Source organism: Leopardus geoffroyi, chromosome C2, assembly GCF_018350155.1.
Source record: "Leopardus geoffroyi isolate Oge1 chromosome C2, O.geoffroyi_Oge1_pat1.0, whole genome shotgun sequence".
NCBI lineage: Eukaryota > Metazoa > Chordata > Mammalia > Carnivora > Felidae > Leopardus > Leopardus geoffroyi.
In genome coordinates, this window is record NC_059333.1 from 71910811 (window position 1) to 71932375 (window position 21565).

Consider the following 21565-nt stretch of genomic DNA (forward strand, 5'->3'; position numbering starts at 1 on the left):
AAAAAATCTTACTTGATCATGACATATAATCCTTTTACACGTTGTTGGTTTTCAATTTGCTAGTATTGTTTAGGATTTTTGAATCTATATTCATTATAATATTGGTCTGTAGTTTTTGTAACATCTTTGTTAGGCTTTGGTATGTTGTATTAGTCTCAACAGTTTCCTCTTCCTCTGTTTGCTGAACGAGTTTGTGTAAGATGGGTGGTATTCCTTCCCTGAATGGTTGGTAGAATTCACCAATGAAATTGAGTCTAGAGTTTCCTTTTTGGAAAGTTTTGATAAATTTTATTTCTTTGATACAGAGCCATTCAGATTTCCTGATTTTTCTTATGTTAATTTTGGTTAAGTTGAATTATAAATAAATAAATGTATCTACTTCGTGTAAGTAGTCTAATTTTGCTGGCATAAAGTTGCTCATGGTATACCGTTATTCTCCTTTAATGTCTAAAGGACTTGTGGTGATAATCTGTTTCATTCCTGACATTGGTGATTGTTTTATATGTTATTTATTTATTTGAGAGAGAGAGAGAGAGAGAGAAAACACACAAACAGGGGAGAGGGGCAGAGGGAGAGAACCTTAAACAGCCTTCATGCTCTGCACAGAGCCCAACGTGGATCTGTCTCACGACCCTGGGATCATGACCTGAGCTGAAATCAAGAGTCAGACGCTCAACCGAGCCACTCAGGCACCCCTATGTTTTTCTTCATTAGTCCAGCTAGGGGTTTTTCAATTGTGCTTTTCATTCCAAAGAATTAGATTTCAGCTTTGTTATCTATTGTCTGATTTCCACTTTATTGATTTTTGCTCTGTATAGTATTTCCCTTTGTCCTATTTCATTTGGGCTTACCTTGCTTTTCTGTCTCGAATTTGTTAAGGTGGAAACAGGTCATTGATTTTAAAGGTTTCTTCTTTTCTGATATATTTAAAACCATAAGTTTCCCTCTAAGCCATGACTAATAGAACTTTCTGCAGCGATGGAAATATTCGATTTTCTGCTGTCCGATACAGTAGCCACTAGCCATGTGTAGCTACTGGGCACTTGAAATGTGGTCAGTGTATCTGAGGAATTTGAACTTTTTTTTAGATTTTTAAAAAATGTTTTTATTTTTTGAGAGTGCACGTAGGGGAGGGGCAGAGGGGTACAGAGGATCTGAAGTAGGCTCTGCACTGACAGGCTGACAGCAGCAAGCCTGATGTGGGGCTCAAACTCACAAACTGCGAGATCATGACCTGAGCCAAAGTCAGACATTCAATGGACTGAGCCACCAAGGTACCCCAGGATTTGGAACCTTTAATTCTAATTAATTTAAATTTGATCATGTGTGGCTGGCGGCTACTGTAGTGAGCAGTGCATCTCGACTGCTTTACCGCATCCACATACTTTATATCGTAATTATCATTAAGTTCAAACTTGTCTAACTTCTCTTGTGATTTCATCTTTGGCTCATCAATTACTTTAAAAAATGTGGCTTAATTTCCTAATGTTTTGGGGGTTTTCTGGATATCTTGTCATTGATTTCTTGCTCCGCTGTGGTCAGAGAATACACTATGTATAATTTCAATACTTCCATTGACACTTGTTTTACAGCCCAGAATACGCTGGATCTTGATGCATATGCCATGCGTACCTACAAAAATGTGTTTTGCAGTTGTTGGACGTAGCATTCTATAAATGTCAAGTAGATTGAGGTGGCTGATAAAGTGGTTCAAATCTTTTGTCCTGATTTGTCTATTGACTACTAAGTGGGTGTTTAAAATTGACTACAGTGGGGCGCCTGGCTGGCTCAGTCAGCAGAGCATGTGACTCTTGATCTCAGAGTCATGAGTTCAAGCCCCACATACGGCATGGAGCCTATTTAAAAAAAAATTCTTTTTTAATTTTTAAAAAATCTACTATGGCAAAATTGTCAGTTACTTCCTTCAATTCTTTAAACGTTTTATTCACGTATTTTAAGGCTATTAGGCACATACACATTTATACTTGTACTATCTTTTTAATGAATTGTTCCTTTTATCATTATGAGATGTTCCTAATTTTTATCCATGGTAATAATCTCTGTATTGAAGTCTGTTTTACCTGGTATTTATATAGCCACTCTAGTCTTATGCTAATTTGCCTATTCTATTTTTTTCCATCTTTTAACCTTAAACTCATTCCGGCTTTGGCTCGGGTCATGATCTCACAGTTCGTGAGTTTGAGCCCCACATCAGGTTCACTGCCATCAAGCCTCAGCATGAAGCCGGTTTCAGATACTCTGTCCCTCTCTCTCTATCCCTCCCCCACTTGTGCTCTCCCAAAAACAAATATCTTAAAAAATAAAAATAAAGTGTTTCTTATAGGCAGCATATGAATGAGCTTTTTTTCCCCCTAACCCACTATCAGACTTTTAATTAGAATGTTAATAGGTCAATAATGTAATTTTATTGATTTGGTTGGACTCTGGCATACCATTATTCTATTAGTTTTTTGTCTCTTCTTTTTGTTCTTGCCAAACACTTCAGGTTTTACTACCCTCCAGTCTGTTTGCTTTTATTTACTTTTTAAAGTCCCTGGGTGGTTTTCTTGTTTTTTTTCTATTTTTAAAAAAGGTTTATTTAAAAAATTTTTAATGTTTATTTATTTATTTTTTTTATTTTTAAAATTTTTTTTTTCAACGTTTTTATTTATTTTTGGGACAGAGAGAGACAGAGCATGAACGGGGGAGGGGCAGAGAGAGAGGGAGACACAGAATCGGAAACAGGCTCCAGGCTCTGAGCCATCAGCCCAGAGCCCGACGCGGGGCTCGAACTCACGGACCGCGAGATCGTGACCTGGCTGAAGTCGGACGCCTAACCGACTGCGCCACCCAGGCGCCCCTAATGTTTATTTTTGAGAGAGAGACAGTGTGAGGGGGGTAGGGGTAGAGAGAGAGGGAGACACAGAATCCTAAGCAGGCTCCAGGCTCTGAGCTGTCAGCACAGAGCCTGACGCGGGGCTCAAACTCATGAACTCTGAGACCATAACCTGAGTTGAAGTTGGATGCCCAACCGACTGAGCCACCCAGGTGCCCCAGTTTTATTTTTGAGAGAGAGAGCCCAGGTGCAGGAGCAAGGGAGGGGCAGAGAAAGAGGGAGAGAGAGAATCCCCATCAGGCTCTGCGTTATCAGCGTGGAGCCCATGGATCTCAATCTCACAGTGAGATCATGACCCGAGCTAAAATCAAGAGTCTGATGCTTAGGCACCCAGGCACCTCCCCTTCTCTTTTTTTAAGTTTTATTTATTTTTGAGAGTGGGGGAGGGGCAGGGAGAGAGAATTTTTTCTATTTTAACCAGTTTATCACTGTAAGCAGTCGGGAGGGTTGGGTTGCAGGGATTTCCATTGTGATAGTGGAACCAACAACCACCCTCCCATGTGTGCTTTTATCAAGGTTTCATGGACATTCTCACTTATGCAGAGACTACTTTGAAAGTATACGCAGGAAACTGGTGATTGTGGAAAGAGGGAGAAACTGTGAAAAACAAGAAGAAAAAGTTTTCAATCAGACCGTTCTGTACATTGACCATTAATTAGTATGTACAGATTTTCAAAAAAGGTATTAACTAGTCAAAGAAATCCATGTGAGATGCATTAGATGTAGCAAATGGTAAAGGCTCTGACTGAACCACCTAAAAAAGTAAACCCATTGGTGGCCGTAAGGAAGCCATTCTGATGTATTATATTCCTAGGGAAGTGTATCTTATAAATAAACAGATGTCTTCAAATATATTTGTTTAGGCCTGTCTCCTCACTCACCATCTTTCATGTAGGCACTTCCCCTCTATAGAACAAAGCAGTTTCATTACTGTCTTGCTTCTTCCTCAAGGATATGCATGTGGCTACTAATTCTCACAAGGGCAAGCTTGGACACAGGTGAAGCAATTAAAAAGCCTCCCTATTCTAGGGGCTGCAATTCCTGCAATCATACTGAAGGATCCCAGCTGGCACTTGTAGTGATGAGATGAAACCGTATGATGGTTTTGGTAATTGCACAGAAAGCCTATTAAAAAAAAAAAGCAAGCAAGCAAACCCTACCAATTATGCCTTTTGCTATACAGCAGCAGTGTCCACTCACCGTAAGTAGCTATTGAGCACTTGAAATGCGGGTATTCCAAATTGAGATGTGCTAGAAGTACAATGGATTTTGAAGACTTAACTCTGAAGGAGTATAAAATATCTTGGCAGTAATTTTAATGCATACCTGTTGAAATGACAGTATTTTGGATATATGGAGTTAAATACAGAAAATTTTCACATATTTCTTTTTAGTTTTCTAATGTAGCTATAAGGACATTTATTTTTTATTTTTTTTTAACGTTTTTATTTATTTTTGAGACAGAGAGAGACAGAGCATGAACGGGGGAGGGGCAGAGAGAGAGGGAGACACAGAATTGGAAGCAGGCTCCAGGCTCTGAGCCTTCAGCTCAGAGCCCGACGCGGGGCTCGAACTCACAGACCGTGAGATCGTGACCGGAGCTGAAGTCAGACACTTAACCGACTGAGCCACCCAGGCGCCCCTTTTTTTTTTTTATTTTTTTTTTAAGGACATTTAAAATTACTTAGCTCATGTTTTCAGAGGGGAGAGTCTTACTAGAGTATTCTTAACAAAAACTCATGACCAATTGGACATCCACATGCAAAAAAATGAATCTAGACACAGACCACATACCCTTTACAAAACTGAATTCAAAATGGATCACAGACCTGAATGTAATATGCCAAACTGTGAAACTACTAAAAGACAGCACAGGAGAGTATCTAGATGACACTGGGTTTGGCAGTGACTTAGATAAAATGCCAAAAGCATGATTCACGAAGGAAATAATTAAGTTGGACCTCATTAAAATTTATAAACTCATGCTCTGTAAAAGACATTGTCAAGAGAATGAGAAGACAAACCATAGACTGGGGAAAAAAATATTTGCAAAACATATATCTGACAAATGATGGTATGGTTATCCAAAATATACAAGGAATTCTTAAAACTCAACAATAAAATGAACAACCCAATAGAAAAAGGGGCAAAAGATTTGAACAGACACCTCACCAAAGATATACGCTGATAAATAAGCATATACGAAGATGCTTAACATCATGTCATTGGACAAACGGAAATCAAAACAAGATTATCACCGCGCGCCTATTAGGATGGCCAAAATCCAAAACAGTGGACACCACCAGATGCTGGCAAGTATGTGAAGCGACAGGAACTCACTGCTACAGGAATTCACATCGTACAGCCACTTTGGAAGACAGTTTGGAAATTTCTTACAAAACTAAGCATACTATTTCCATATGATCCGGCAATTGTACTCCTTGGTCTTTACCCAAATGAACTGAAAACCTGCCCATGTAAAAACTGTTTAGAGCAGCTTTATTCATAGTTGCTAAAATTTGGGAGCAATGAAGAGGTTCTTCAGCAGGTAAATGGATAAATAAACTAAGTTACATCCAGACAATGGAATAAAATTCAGCACTAGAAAGATGTGAGCTATCGGGCACCTGGGTAGCTCAGTCAGTTAAGCATCTGACTCTTGATCTTGCTAGGCTCAGGTTATGATCTGTTGGTGAGTTTGAGCTTGGTTAGGATTCTGCTTAGGATTCTGTCCCTCCGTCTCTCTTCCCCTCCCCCACTCATTCTCTATCTTGCGTGCGCACTCTTTCAAAATAAACTTTTAAAAAAGTGAGCTATCAAGCCTTAAATGCATATTACTACTAAGTGAAAGAAGCCAATCTGAAAAGGCTGCCTACTGTATGATTCTAACCACGTGACATTCTGGAAAAGGCAAAAACTACGGACTGTAAAAAGATCAGTGGTTGCCAGAGATCAGGCAGAGGAAGATGAAGAGGCAGAGAACAGACGATTTTCAAGACAATAAAACCATTCAGTATTGTATTATAAATGGTGGATATGTTTCATTATAGATGTGTTCAAACTCACAAAATATACAACACTGAGAGTGGACTTTAATGTAAACTATAGGCTTTGGGCGATAATGATACGTCAATGTATGTTCAATTGTAACATGTGTACTACTCTGCCGGGAGACGCTGATAGTGGGGGAAGCTGGGCCAGGGGTGGGCAGACAGAGAGTATATGGGAACTCTATACTTTCCTCTCAATTTTGCTGTGAACCCAAAAATGCCCTAAAACAATATAATCTATTTTTTAAAAAATGACAACTCCGTGTTCAAGCATTTTATTAAATCAGATAAGGAATTTCCACACTGTTGCACATACCAGTTTGGACACAATTATAAGGGCATATCATCTGTTTACAAAGATATCGATGAGCAGTAGGTTGGCAAGTCTAATAAGCCATGTTTAGCCAACTAAAATTTCAAGAACATTCAAAGAGGAAACACAGTAAAGGTCATGCAAGTTCTAGAATAGTGAATCATGATAGAGCTCATTTATCCTTTACCTTCAAAATGCACCTGATATCTATAACCAGACAAAATCTGAAGTCCAGCAGGTTGTCACTAGTCAGATACACATTTCATTCAGGAATATTACGCCTCTTACCACTTACTGGCTTTTTTGATTAGAAATAACTCAATCCTCACTACAGAAAAGAGGTATTTGAAGAGATCTACTGCTGTAAAATGTATGCCCATATTCATAGTATGTCTTGAAGTTACTGAGCTTTCATTAAAGTGTGGTAAAGCATGATACCCAAACCAGGAATCCCAGCTATGACCTTTCCACTTAGCTACACTAAACACCAGTTCAAGATAAAACACCGTGAAGACTAAACAGACCGTGAGCAGTGAAACAATTCAGTGAGGCTGTAATAATCTAGACCTATGTTAACTTTGGTAAGGGACATTAAGTCTATGGACTTTTTCTTAGGTGGCAGTTTCTTAGGGTGAACTGCCCTATAACAAACAACTGATTATCAGGTTTATAATGATGGTGGACTAGAAAATAAAGTCTTTACTCATGTAGCTTCAAACTTATTTGTTCACATCTCTGTTTAACTTAAAACCACCATATACTAACGGGTAGGGAGACATGATCAAGGATCCTTTTGCAAGCTTTGCTTCCCTACACATTTCACTCCCCCAGGCCCCTGAGTCTCCTATACAAGCTTCCCCTGATTTAAGCTAAAAGATCAATTCTGGATACAAACTTGTGTGAACTAAGTTTCCAGGAGATGACATGCAAATAAGAGGATAGAGTTAAATTCATTTGTCAACAGCAAACATTGTAAATGTGGACTACCATCCCACTAAACAGAAGACCTGGAGAAACCACAAATATAATAAAACACTACATTAGGTTTAAAAACAAAGACTCTCGAATGAAGTAATTTTATTTTATAGTGGTTGAATTCACCCACCAAATGTTTAATGACCATAAAATGTTTCTGCAACTAAAACTAAAAGATAGAGAATTATAGGGAGCTGGGAATACATGTTAGATACTAACGATCTTCAAGCTTTGAAGATGTCATTGCATGAAGAAAATTATGGGAAACACTGTTCCCGATAATTACGTACACCCTTAGTGTAACATATGGAGATCACTGTCTCCGATATAGACACTGTGGTAGGCAAAAACTACCTTGTTCTTTATACATTATGGAAGACACTGCTCCCGATAATGTGAGTTAGGTTTGTGACAAAGGTACTGGAAATTTTGCAAAATTCGAATTAAAGTTACACCTTGGATAAATTGAGCTGTAAAATTTCACATGTATGAGTATCACAGCCTTTAAGTGACATTAATGTATAACTTGGTCACAATTCCTTCCCTTTAAGAACTGCCATTTTTATCTGGTTGACTAAAATTCTAACTTGATTAGCAACTCCTAATTCAATTGAATTCTTCACCAATATTTAGCTTTATAGTTTTATTTGGCATGTGGCCGTTTTTTAAAACCCTCAAGTGTTGACCATAAATGCAAAACTTCCAGTATCTGTTGGGTTTTATTAGCAGATGCTGCTTTTATTAAAAAAAAACGACAGTATAACTGTCATAATTATGGAAGGCACTGCTTCCGATAATTATCTTCTATAAAAAAAACACCATTTATAGTGAACTCTGTCACTGATAAATAAACAATAAATATCTCAGTGCCAAAATGATAGAAAGCTTTTCCAAAAAATTAACACTTTGGCCAAAATTTGGCAGTGTGTTCTTTAAAGTCTGACAAACTGAGTTTGAAATTAAACACCTAAAGCTGGTTTTCTTTCAAAATACTTTGGGAAACACAAAGACGACAAAAAACTAATACAAAGGCTTATGGGGCAGGGGCAGAGGAAAAGAAAATCTAGGTCTTTGGCTTCTGGTCTCCTCTTCTCATAAATAATCTTGAGGTTAACACATTAAGGCCTTACTCCTGTGATAAACAGTTGAACCTCACTTTATCCAGCGGAAGGACCTCGGTTTCAGACCTCACTGGCAAGAAAACAAGTCCCATCTCTTCTGAAAGTTAACTGTTTCATTCAGGGATGTGGAAACCAGCTAAATCCTTACGGAAGGCATAGATCTCATTTGGAGAATCAAGTCTTACAACCTGGTATCTCCTATCCAGCATCAAGTGCAGGTGGAGGATCCCGCCAAGCTACCACTTCCAGCCTCCAGGAGACACCACCTCCCTCCTCCCACTTAGAAGATACCAGTTCATGTCCTTAGGATTTAGAGCAATAGTTTACGTAACTGGTTCTGACTTGGTCATAACTCTAACAAGAAAGAGGCAGTTACCATACAACACATTTAAAATTTTAGAGATAATCAGAGAAAAGATTCTATCATGAACATTTTTAAGTGGTTATTCACTTTAACTTGAAGTGCAGGTACCTACCCTGTATTAAAAGCTGCTGCCTAAAGAAATCTAGTGGTACCAAGATGGTTGGGTAGAATTTTAACAATATTAGGTTTTGTAGCCCTACTAAAAATTTAGCACAACCAGCACAAGTCTAAAAATCACACTACCCTGCTGTTCTCATATAAGTTATGGGTACCACATTTAAAGCTCATTGTCAATGTCCCAAATGTCACCAGAGAGGGCATTTGCAGCCCCTTGAATAGTCCAAGTTGTTAGAGCCAACTGGTTTCTAAACAGTGTTTCATTAAAAGCACCGATGTTTTCCTGGCGCAGCTTCAGATGCTCTAGTAATGCTGACAGAGTGTGAGAGCCAGTGCCCCAAAAGATATGTCGGAAAGGAGACTCTCTCGGAGATACATAGGGTGAGAGGAAGTGATATTCCACCTACGGAAACAAAACATACATGAGAACTTACACCGTGCTGGGACTTTTGGTGTAAGGGCCTGACACAGTAAAACGACAGCCATTTTCTCACTTGAAATGTGAAAATTCCCCCAATTTAGCAATGTGGAGAACCAGGCTACTTATCTTCTAACATTAAAACTATAATCAATCAATCCTTTTGTATAGTCAATCCTTTTGTAAAAGTGAACTCTAATTATATTGGTTTTTTTAGTTGAAGCATATACATGGAAAATTTACAAGCTTCTACTGTAATCGAGTCTTCTGCCTCTTCCAGGCAGATTAAGATAGAAGCAGTTAAGGGCTGAATTAGAGAACAGGAATACAGAGAAAATGATAGCTAAAAATCATTAATGATTCCTTCCTAAAAATGGTTCTTAAAACTTAAAAAAGGTTAATACTGGGACAAATGTCTCTTGGACTTCCAGTTTAGACATATTGGTTCTAGACCTTGCTAATAAGTAAGAGTTAAAAATCTGTGCTCAGTTCTAAAGCAGCAAATGATGCTAGGCTCCTGGAGTTACTACTCTGCTTTTTAGAAATACAAGGCCCACCAGTTAAAAATTAACAATCTTTAGTTCTTCCATTTTTAGGAGTTTACTTACTCTCATGATACGGTCATTGATGTCCCTCATGATAAATCTGTTTGTTCTCTCAGCATTCCTATAATCTGTTGTCAGTCTGGAGGTGGCACGGAAAAAGTCTCCACGAGCAGAATACAGCCACTGTAGATTCAGACCCATCTCCTGAAGCAGAGAGACATTATGTTCTTTAGTAGATGTTGTATTTCTAAGGATGTTATACTATATACCTTTCTAATTTAGTGATAGCAAGGAGTTGGTTCTGGTAAAAGGGGGTGGCTCGTGGACAAGATCAAGATGCAGAAAATGGTAGACTTAGGCACCTTGCCCAGGAGGCCCCAAGTTCTGTAGAGTAGTATGCTCATATTTGAGCCCAAGAGATGGCACAATTTTCCACTCTTAGTCTCATAAGGAAGCCGTCCTCCTGCAGAAATTTAACATAATTAACTTAATATATAATCCTGTGTAGTATATTGTTTCCAGTTCAATTTCCCCATGGGGGAAAATTTGAAAACATTTTGGTTCAGTGAACTTCAGAGTCTAGTGATTTGTCTCACAATTCCCACTTTCTGATCAGTTACAATTAGTTTCAAGTTTCAAGAAAGCCATAATCATTAAGATTTGTTTATCAGTGATTTGTTTCATTTAAGGGATCTCTGTTAAATTGACTTCTAGTACCATAAAACCAGTTAGAAGCCACATATTAATACTAATTTGATTTTTTAAAAGATTCTATTTTTAAGTAATCTCTACACCCAACGTGAGGCTCGAACTTACAACCCTGAGATCAAGGCACACACTCTACCAACTGAGTCAACCAGGTGCCCCATTATTAATTTGGTTTTATCAAGTATTTGAATACTAGGCACGTAGGGTGAACACTCAGTAGGACTGTAATTACTGACTGTGTTATCTCTCTAGCCGTGACATCCCTGAAAGGCATATATGATACATGGCCCAAACTCATAGTTTCAAAGTCATGGTTGAGATCTTTGTATTCTCTGGATTCTCTTCACAGGTTGCTTGGAATTACAAAAACTTAACACACCTTAACAAAAGTTAACATAGTTCTAGACTCTGAAATACCTAGTGTGGTATATCCTAGATTTATAACCCACAACCTCTCGACTTTCAAATGAGTTAAAAATCTAAGAAAAATGATATATCAGTTCCCTTAAAATGTACTTTGGCTACCCATCATGTCCTTTCTCAGGAATAGCTAAACATCATAATTGCTTGATATTTCAGCAGCAAGAACCTGATTTTAATTAGGACTTACTTTTATGTCTGCTCTGAATCGGCTCACATCCCTCACAAATGAAAGTATTTTGTCATTATACATCTCATAGTTCAGGTTCAATTCAAGATCATAGGTAAGTTTCATTATAAGCTGACCAGCTACTTCTGCTGCTGCATGTGCCATTTTGTTCAACTGAGGAACTTTCTGAATGAGTTTCTCATAGACATCCATGGTAGTACCCAAATAAGGATAATCTGTGTCCTGAAAAACAAAGCTAGGTTAATGTATTCACAGGAGGGTCATAAGAGTAGGAGCCTCACATTCATTTTCCCTTCAAGGTGATAACAGTTGCAATTCATCCCTTGCTTCTAATACATACCTACTCCAATTTTATCTGACATCCACTACTTTAATATCACTCTTGTTATTTCCTCTGAATCTGACCAACTCCTTGAATGACTACTTTCTTCTAGATTCTATAGAATCTTTGTCCCATCACATCATAGACCCTGAAAAGATTTCTAGCCGAATTTCTTGAGGTTGTATCCTTGTTTTCTTCTCTGGGAAGTTTGGTTCATTAAATAAGGAAAGAAGAGAGCATGTATGAAGTGTGCTTTTGATATAAAGCATCACGCTTAGACCTGAATTTACCTTCTTCCTAATGATTCAGCACTCGATCCATTCATACATGTTACCTTTCTAACAAACATGTCTGATGCTCACAACTTCTCTCCACCTTGATTAGACAATTTAAGTAACTACTTTTTCAAGTCTATTCCCTATCTTTGTCCTTGGTGACAATTTCACTGCCAATCCTTTGATCTGACCTCAATTATTTACTTTCAGACTATACACTTCTGTACTATCTGCTAGGTTTTTGACATCTAAGAAGTTTTTAAGAAACCTTCTGGAGGTCAAAAGAAATCATCCATAAACCTCCACAACGGTAGCACCTGACATCCAGTTCTTCCTAATGTACTAAATAGATACTGTGACCAGCTATTTCAATGCCATCCATACTGCTGTTCTAGCAGAAGGTCAAGGGAGTTCCACCTATGTTAATCTCTGAATCCAGATCTTACATCACTCCCTAGCTCCAAACCTTTCCCCTCCTAGTTCCAGGCCAAAACACTCAGTGATAAGAAGTCTTGTGAGGACCTGGCCTCCAGAGCATCAATAATTTGATGCCAAAGTCAACAGCTTCCACCCTGACCTCCTACATTAACTCTAGGATCTCTTCAGCCCTGGGAAAGCCCACTACAGGGCTGGCTTTCCAGCTTCAGCACAGAAGCCTTCATCATTTTGTTTACTCATCGTGGCTTTCAGGGCCTTCTGACGACTCCTGAAACAGGCCAATCTTGCTTTCCTACAACTTGGTCAGTTCAAAGTTCTGTGTCATAACAACCTTGTACCTGGTTTAGGAGATTAACATCTTTGGACAAACGTCTAGAACCGTATCTCGACAGGTATCAAGAACAGCAATGTCCAGCTGAACTTTCTATTTGGTGGAAATAGTCTATACCCACACTGTCCAGTAGGTAGCCTTGTTATTAAAACTCATCATACCTAAGTGAAGATGGTTTAGCAAATAAATTCCAATGCTAATTAAGCTGAGAATAATTCCACGTTAAGACTGATAATAAGGGAGCATGTAATAACTGCAGATGTGTAACTTCTGACAACATTTCAAGTACTTTAGGAAATTTGGTCTCAAAACTGATGAAAGGGCTAAGATATAACTTGAGAGTTCTTCATACTTACCTCACAAAAACAGAAAGAAACTGCTGGGATTCCAGAATACGCAAGGAAAGGGAAAGCAGCATTATCCAAAGAAAATTTCTCACTGCAAGGAAAGCAAGAATGTGTCTCTAGGTTTTCTGAAGAACAGCCCGTGCTATCATGCAACCCTACCCCTATCCCCAAATAAATTCTTAAATTGACTGTATAGGTGGTAAGCTCACTGCGAGGATAGGTTTAGATCTCTACCTAACATAGCAGGGGCTACTGGATGATTCTGCTTTTCTACTAGTCGTTCATTCACTTTTCTCAACTTACACTTTGTTGATCCAATTGCTGTCCCGATAAAGAGACTGCCCAGTAACTGGGTGTTTCACCTATAAAAGGAAAAATTAATTTGTCACTAAAATGAATCTTTCTGCACACAGTCATTCAGGCTAGTCACAAACATACTTCGATCTCTAAACAGTTATAAAAAAAAATTTTATTGTTTCTTCTTGAAAAAAATTTAAGACAGCTAAAACAATCTCCAATTTCTAAAGTTATTCCTCCTACGCTCATGCTGCCAGTTCCTTTAGTTACAGCAAGAGAAAAAATGTTTTCCTCCTTTAACCATTTTAAAGGTGGCACAGTTTTAAAAGCCCTTTCTAGCCTTCATGATGCCTACCTTATTTCTGGCTTTTTCCTTCTAGCACATTTTATACTACTGCAGCCTAATCTGCACATTACTGCCTTGCTGGAAACTCGATAGCAATTCCTAGTTTCCCATAGGATCAAGGCCAAGTTCTCTGACCCTTGTTTCCTCCATCTTTAATGATTCCAATATATGGCCTCTAAGCCCATTAGCCAATGGGCTAAATCTTATTCCTTCCTATTGCAAAACCACGGTCATTTGCATGTTTGTTTTTACCCAGTTTCATCTGGCCTTCTTATTTAAGTATTAGGTATAGTTCATTAATTATTTTAAATATTTATTTTTGAGAGAGAGACAGAGCTCAAGTGGGGGGAGGGGCAGAGAGAGGGAGACACAGAATCTGAAGCAGGCTCTAAGCTCTGAGCTGTCAGCACAGAGTCTGACGTGGGGCTCAAATTCACAAACTGTTAGATCACGACCTGAGCTGAAATCAGTCGCTTAACCAACTGAACCACCCAGGTGCCCCATATTTTTAATTTTTTAAAATTAAAGCCATACCCAACATGGGGCTTGAACTCACAATCCCGAGATCAAGGGTCACATGCTCTACCAACTGAGCCAGCTAGGCATTCTCAAGTTCATTTAAAGCTTCCTTGCGCCTGGGTGGCTCAGTCGGTTAAGCGTCCGACTTCAGCTCAGGTCATGATCTCACAGTCTGTGAGTTCGAGCCCCGCATCAGGCTCTGTGCTGGCAGCTCAGAGCTTGGAGCCTGCTTCAGATTCTGTGTCTCCCTCTCTCTCTGGCCCTCCCCCATTCATGCTCTATCTCTTTCTGTCTCAAAAATAAATAAACATTAAAAAAAAAAAAAATTTTAAAGCTTCCTTAGCATTAGGACTCTGTAGACAACCCCCAGTGGGCAGTTTACCCTCACCTCACACAGTTCAACAGACTGAGAGTAAATAAGCTAAGAGCATGACCTAAATAATGCTACTATAGAATTTATTCTAAATTCCTGTACTTGGTTATTTATGATGATTGTTTAAACATCAATGCTTTTCACTTTACATAAATTAGATGAGAAAATTAAGTTATAGATTTTGTAATTAGGTATACACTCACATCTTTCATCATCTTCTCAATAAGCGAATACAACAGTGGACTGGCAGAAACCTTGAAGTTGCTGGTACCTGCAAAGAGATTATTTGAACATTGCTTCTTCTCTAGTCACGTGATTTTTGCATGGCTACTTCAACAACTAAAAATACTTGACAAAAAAGGAAGACATTAACCTAGATCAGTGGCAAATATGACTACTCTTCAAGAAGTAGACAAAGTGATTTAAGAGTCAAGTTCTTTAGTAAATGCTAACTCTAATTGACTGAAGATCTTACTCCTGAGTTTGCATATGTTAACAATCTGTTTCTTGGTACTTTTTCAGTTTACCTATCTTAGGGCAATTACCTGCTAGCTACTCTTGCTATATTCCATACATTCTGCTGTATAGGTAAGATGGCAATGACAACTAATCTAATAAAGGCTTAGTTCAATTTTTAAAAAAATATTTTGAGAGATTGCATGCATATGCGTGCACAAGTAGGGGAGGGACAGAGAGAGAGGGAGACAGAATTCCAAGCAGGCTCCAAGCTGACAGCACTGACAGCCTGACACAGGGCTCAATCCCATGAACCAGGAGACCATGACCTGAACCGAAGTCAAGAGTCAGACACCCAACTGACTGAGCTACCCAGGTGCCCCAAGGTTTAGATCAAATTCCTTCCTTTTTCTTTCAAATGAGATATTCTACTATTCTCAGTTCATCCACTGGCTACATCTGTACCTTTAATAACATTCAAACTCTTTCAGAACTAGTTTATCTGGTATTTCTATTTGTGATACCACAATCTAGCAAGATGTGAATTAGTCTATAGAAGTATCACTCTATATTGTACAGTTGAGTTCCTTCTGGTCTAAAATATAGTCCAGACTAGTGGTTCTCAGACTTTAATCGGAATCACCTGGAGTGCTTGTTAAACCATAGCCTGCTGGATTTATGTTCCAGTTTCTAAGTGGAAAAGTCTGGGTAGGGCCTGAAATTTTACACTGCTAACAGTTCCCAGGTGATCTTAATGCCGCTGATTGAGGACCACACTGAGAATGACTGCATTAGACAAGGCAATCTGCACCTATTTTATAATTTAATGGACTACTAAGAGAAAGCAAAGTTAGTCTTTTGATCAGGGAATGGACAATGTGAATTGTAAAAAAAAAAAAAAGAAAAAAAAAAAGACAAGTGTTGCTTTAGAAAGCCTTCTCCTGGGGGCACCTGGGTGGCTCAGTCGGTTGAGCATCTGACCTCGGCTCAGGTCATGATCTCACGGTCCGGGAGTTCGAGCCCCGAGTTGGGCTCTGTGCTGACAGCTTGGAGCCTGGAGCCTGCTTCACATTCTGTGTCTCCCTCTCTCTAACCCTCCCCATCCATGCTGTCTCTGTCTCAAAAATAAATAAACATTTAAAAAAAAAAAAAGAAAGCTTTCTTCTGGTTTGTTTCTTGGAGTTTTATTTTTTTCTTTGAGACAGAGAGAGCGCAAGCTCACAAGCAGCAGAAGGGCAGAGGGAGAGAGAATCTCAAGCAGGCTCTGCACAGCCAGTGTGGAGCCTGACTTGGGGCTTAAACTCAGAAACCATGAGATCATGACCTGAGCCGAAATCAAAAGTTGGACGCTTAACCAACTGAGCCACTCGCTTGCCCCAGCTTTCTTCTGTTTTGTAAGTAGTTTATCTGAATTCATTAACAGCTGATGAAAAGGATACTTACCAAGAACAGCTTTGTCCAGATTAATGTAAGTGAAAGCCTTTAAATGCAAGGAGGAAAGGTATCCCTAGAAGAGATGGAAAAATACTAAATGTACTAATATGTATTAACCTGTCACATAGAGTAGCTATTATTAGGGACTTCTTTTTAAATTTAGAGTCTATTAACACTAAATATACAAAGGCAAAAATGATATACAGTTGACTTCCCTAACGTGGGAAGTTAGGGATGATGACCACCCCCACTATGCACTTGAAAATCCACATGTAACTTCTGAACTCCTGAAAACTGTCCTACTAATAGCTTATTGTTGACCATAAGCCTTACCAATAACATAAATAGATAACACATATTTTGTATATGTATTACATATTGTACTTACAATAAAGTAACCTAGAGAAAAGAAAATGTTAAAAAAAATCATAAGAGAAAATGCATTTAGAGGGCCATTACTACACTTTTTTAAAGGACTAGTCTGCATTTATTTAAAAAAAAAAAAAAAATCCACTATAAGTGGACCTGCACAGTTCAAACCTGTCTTGTTCAGGATCAACTGTAATCAAATCTAAAAGAGTCTGGTTTCTGGAGGACAAATGAAGCCAAGGGCAAGTTCAGGTGCCCATTCTGGGTATGAGTGTTATACAAATAATACCTCTAGCCATTCAGTGGCACCAACAGCTCCGAAGTCTCCAGCACTCCAGCTGGCAAAGACAATGCTTCTGCTGGGTTTAAAGCCACCTAAAAGATAGCAAAAAAGTTAATTTTATCTTGGGAAAGGTTACAGGTAGGCAACTGACTTCAGATGAAATCAGAAATTTCTAACTCAAGACAGCAGATTCAAAAATATTTCTTTCCCTTTTGAGGCCCCAGGTGAAAGAACAAAAAAAAATAAGAATAAATTTTAAAGGTAATCTACAAAAAAGAAGAAGATAACATTTGCAAATAAGATTTCAAACACATAGTAGAGACCAGTTTTTACAGGAAGTCACTTTTGTTTCAACTCCATTCTTTGAGCCCCCCTAAAATTCTGCACCAAGAGATACTTGAAATCGCAGTGTAACTACAATGTGTCTCTTCTCTGAAAAGAATCTGCATAGAAGTCAGTCACTGAAAACATAGGGTTACTTTACAGTTGTTACCAAACAGAGTAAATACTTACAAATTTAAGTTATGAAAAAGTTTACAGAGAAATTACATTAATGACAGCTCCCCTCCAAACCTCCCCTTTTCCTGGATATGCATTTTCCTGTATTATGTACTTTTCCACAAAAGTTAATAAACACTGCAACTTACCCATGGCCCAAGGATTCAAGAATGTGATAGGGGTTTGTATGTGTGTGTGGGTGTGTGTAGAGGAGTGGCAAATACCAAGGGAGAAAGGCTTGAAAGTGTTTATATATTATAAATATATAAAAACATATCCAGTATTATGTCTATAAACATAACACATCAAGTTACATATTATAATTTTATACCAAAATTATAGAAACTTAGTACAGAGGTCTGCCACTGCTTGCTTTAAAATAGATTTCTTAGGGACCACGCTAGATTAGCCATGTCATTCTGAATATGTCAGACTAAGAGCTAGGGTCCAGTACAACACTTTTTGAGTGTCTCATCGAAGTTGATTCCCAGTGCAAAGACACTGCATGGAAAGCTGTTTCAAAGTCAAAGGCAGATCCAACAAAAGATGATCTGCTTTTGTGCTCAAACTCAGAGTCCAGCACAAGTGAACCACAATAATATGGGCCAAAGTGAGAAAGCATATAGTATTTAGAACTATATATAGCAAATAGATATTCAAGGGTCCTCACAATTTGTACTCTACCTTTTAAGACCATATCAGAGAGTATCCGTGCAAGTTCCAAGAGGAGAGCTGTTCCTACGCTAGACTTTGCAGCTCCAGGACCCCAGGCATCCCTCTGAGCCCCTACTACAACATAGCGATCTTTAAAAAAAAAAAAAAAAAGATAAATTACACAATCAGCTTTTAAACTGTTTTTAATACTGAGCTTTAAACTCTAGAATAAGCATGTTTGTAAGAAGGATAAAAATGCAATACATGCATTAAGGATAAGAGAACCCTTCTGCATAGCTGACTTAGGACTCTAGGAATTAAAAATTTACATGACAATACTAATCTCTTTTTCCTTGTTAGTATTATTACTCTTTTCCACATTACCAGTTAAGTTTACTTATCGACTACTAATTTGTACTACTTAATTGTTTAATCAGCGACCAAGTCCAAGGGCTTTCCTTACTAAATGACATGACTCTCAGATTCTACTTAGATAGATTGTATTGACTACTTCTACTTAATTGGTTAATAAGCAACCAAAGTCCAAGGGCTTTCCTTACTAAATTACATGACTATTAGATTCTACTTAAATAGATAGACTGCATATTTCAAGGACCAATCAATAAACCACAGCCCACATGCCCATTCATTATGTATTGGTTACAGCTGTTTTCATGCTAACAACATCAGCGTCAGCATAGTCAGCTAGTCAGAGTTAAGTACGTAGTTGCAACAGAGACTGTATATCCTGCAAAGTGTTTATCTGTCCCCTTAAGAAGTAGTTTGCTTACTGATGACATATTCAATAACTTGAAAGAGATTCTCTAGTCACAGTGGTCAATTTTTGACAAATTAATTTCCTAGGGCCTTATTACCTCCCAATAAAACTGACACCTAAACAGTTCACTGTAGGACAGACCAGAGCACTCCCCAAAACCAAGCCAAAGCCAGCCTTCCTGCACTCTCTCTTCTGGCCACATTCTTATGAACTAGGAAAACAGAAACAAACTAACAAACAAAAGAAAAAAAACAAAACAAAAAACCAAGGGTCTTTACCAGGTTCTTCAAAACCTTTAATAACTCCAAACACGTTAAAAATTCTTATCTCTTTCAGCACGTTGTTCACAGTGAGCTTCACATTCCAGTTCTGTGAGGTTTCCAGCCTACAGGAGGAGTCTGTTTCCCAGGCAGAAGGACAGTCTCCTTCCATATTTCTAGAAGTAGAAAACAGACATTAGAGTTCTGATTATTATGGCTTCCCTCAGGTTTACAAAATCAATCTTCCTTACTCTCCAGTGAGGTTTTAGGCTAAGAGGACATATAAAGAAAACATATACAAAATTTACTCCCTGGTGGCTAACCATTTGTGTCTTACTCCGATCTGTAGGCAACATCTGAAAATCATCAGTTATCTCCTGGTTTAAACAGTGTTTTAAAAAAATTTCTGTACCTATCACCTATCCTCATCTGAAATGTGCCTTTCTGCCAGAGACACAGCTATCATTTACATGTGAAGTAGATACCAAGATGGACTCAGAATGAAGTTCTGACGTAAAAACCCATGAGTATATTCCCATGTTTCCTGACTCTCTACACTAACTAGTATACATTCTTTTTTTTGTTGTTTTTTAATTTATTCTTGAGAGATAGAGACAGAGCATGAGCAGGGGAGGGGCAGAGAGAGAGAGGAGGAGATGCAGAATCCGAAGCAGGCTCCAGGCTCTGAGCTGTCAGTACAGAGCCCGACATGGGGCTCGAGCTCACGAACCGCGAGATCATAACCTGAGCTGAAGCCGGAACTTAACTGACTGAGCCACCCAGGCGCCCCTATACATTCTTATCATAATTATAAAAGAATATTTTCATGCTGCTGATAGTTACGTATCTTCCCCTGTCTAATTCCTCATGTTACCCAAACAATGACTGCTCTATTTACATAAATGTCAAAGCATGATTACCCCATACTACACAAGGATAAGACAGGGAAGGGAGCTGGCTTCACAGGTTAGGGAAGACCTGTAGGTGGAGGTAAGAATGATCTGATTTGAAGTTTGGTATAAGTCAATAAAAAATCACCATTTTTAAAATGCTTCATGGGATGCCTGGGTGGCTCAGTCGATTAAGCGTCTGACTCTTGATCTCTGCTCAGGTCATCTCATTGTTTGTGGGATGGAGCCCTATGTCGGCCTCTATGCTAATAGCATGGAGCCCACCCACCTGGGATTCTGTCTCTCCTTCTCTCTCTCTCTGCCCCTCCTCGCGCATGAGCACTACTCTCTCTAAATAAATAAATTAAAAAAAAAATGCTCATAGATAGCATGGTTAATAGTCACATGGTGTTACACATGTGTCCTTACATGTAAATGCTCTTCATTTGAAATCAGTCACCCTGCTAAGTAGATTATATTTTAGCTATCTAATTAAGTGAAAGAAACATGATCAGTGGGGTTAGAGTAACTTGTTCTACATCACACAGAAAATCTAAGTGTCTGAGACCAGATCTACATTCTATACCAATACCAGGTGGGAAGTATGTCTAGATCAAGATAAAAACTAATGACATGTACTCTAATCAGACGGGGTTCTATTTTTAAAGACAGATACTAATACATTAGGGAGGATATCCAGGACTAATCATGACTGTAAAGCATCTGGAAACTGTCATGAGAACTGAAGATATTCCATTATAGACAAGAAAACTTGAACTGTTGTTGCTAAGGAGAAAATCTAGAACTAATCGGTGTTACAGGGAATAAGATTTCAGTTCAACATGAATTCTAACAGCTCTTTTCCAGTAACTGAATAGGTTGCCAAGGGCAACAAAGTGCTTTACCTCAGGAAGTCCTCAAGGAGAAGCTATGCCAGGAATAGTACACAAGGAATTCACTGGGTAAATTGAACAAGGACTTGCAGAGTTTGTAAATCCAATGTCTAATTATTAATATCACTTTATGGAGGAAAAACTTCATGTTTATCTACACCAGCGTAAGAGCTATCTACCCCACGAGATGCCAAATATGGAAAACTACAGCCAATTATCTAAAATGCTATCAAATTGAGGCGACTTTTAAGCGTCTGACTCTTGATTTTGGCTCAGGTTATGATCTCATGGTTTGTGAGTTCAAACCTTACATCACGTTTTGTGCTGACAGGGTGGAGCCTGCTTGGGATTCTCTATCTCTCCCTCTCTCTCTCTCTGCCCCTCCCCTGCTCATACGCACTCTCTCTCTCTCTCTCAAAAACAAAGTAACCTTTTTTTTTTTTTTTAAATGTTTATTTAGTTTTTGAGAGAGACAGACAGAGTATGAGTGGTGGAGGGGCAGAGAGAGGGGGAGACACAGAATAGGAAGCAGGCTCCAGGCTCTGAGCTGTCAGCACAGAGCCCAACGCAGGGCTCCAACTCACAGACCCAGAGATCATAACCTGAGCCGAAGTCGGATGCTCAACTAACTGAGCCACCCAGGCGCCCAACAAAATAACTTTAAAAAAAAATAAATAATAAAATG

The 21565-nt window shown here is 38.7% G+C and overlaps 1 protein-coding gene across 7 annotated transcripts in view; it reads right to left on the minus strand.

The window, feature by feature from the left end:
* Positions 1–6205: 6205 nt before the first annotated feature.
* The window catches only part of TFRC (transferrin receptor), a 77987-nt gene continuing 62627 nt past the window's right edge, over positions 6206–21565 (minus strand). For all 7 annotated transcript variants that reach the window (XM_045502447.1, XM_045502446.1, XM_045502449.1 and 4 more), the window contains 10 exons: positions 19116–19273; positions 18090–18209; positions 16914–16999; positions 16265–16328; positions 14569–14636; positions 13134–13192; positions 12840–12921; positions 11118–11339; positions 9863–10003; positions 6206–9239 (listed from right to left, as the gene is read on the minus strand). In XM_045502447.1, the coding sequence (XP_045358403.1) occupies positions 8997–9239; positions 9863–10003; positions 11118–11339; positions 12840–12921; positions 13134–13192; positions 14569–14636; positions 16265–16328; positions 16914–16999; positions 18090–18209; positions 19116–19273 (1243 nt within the window). In that variant the 3' untranslated portion in view covers positions 6206–8996. The remainder of the gene's footprint in view (positions 9240–9862; positions 10004–11117; positions 11340–12839; positions 12922–13133; positions 13193–14568; positions 14637–16264; positions 16329–16913; positions 17000–18089; positions 18210–19115; positions 19274–21565) is intronic.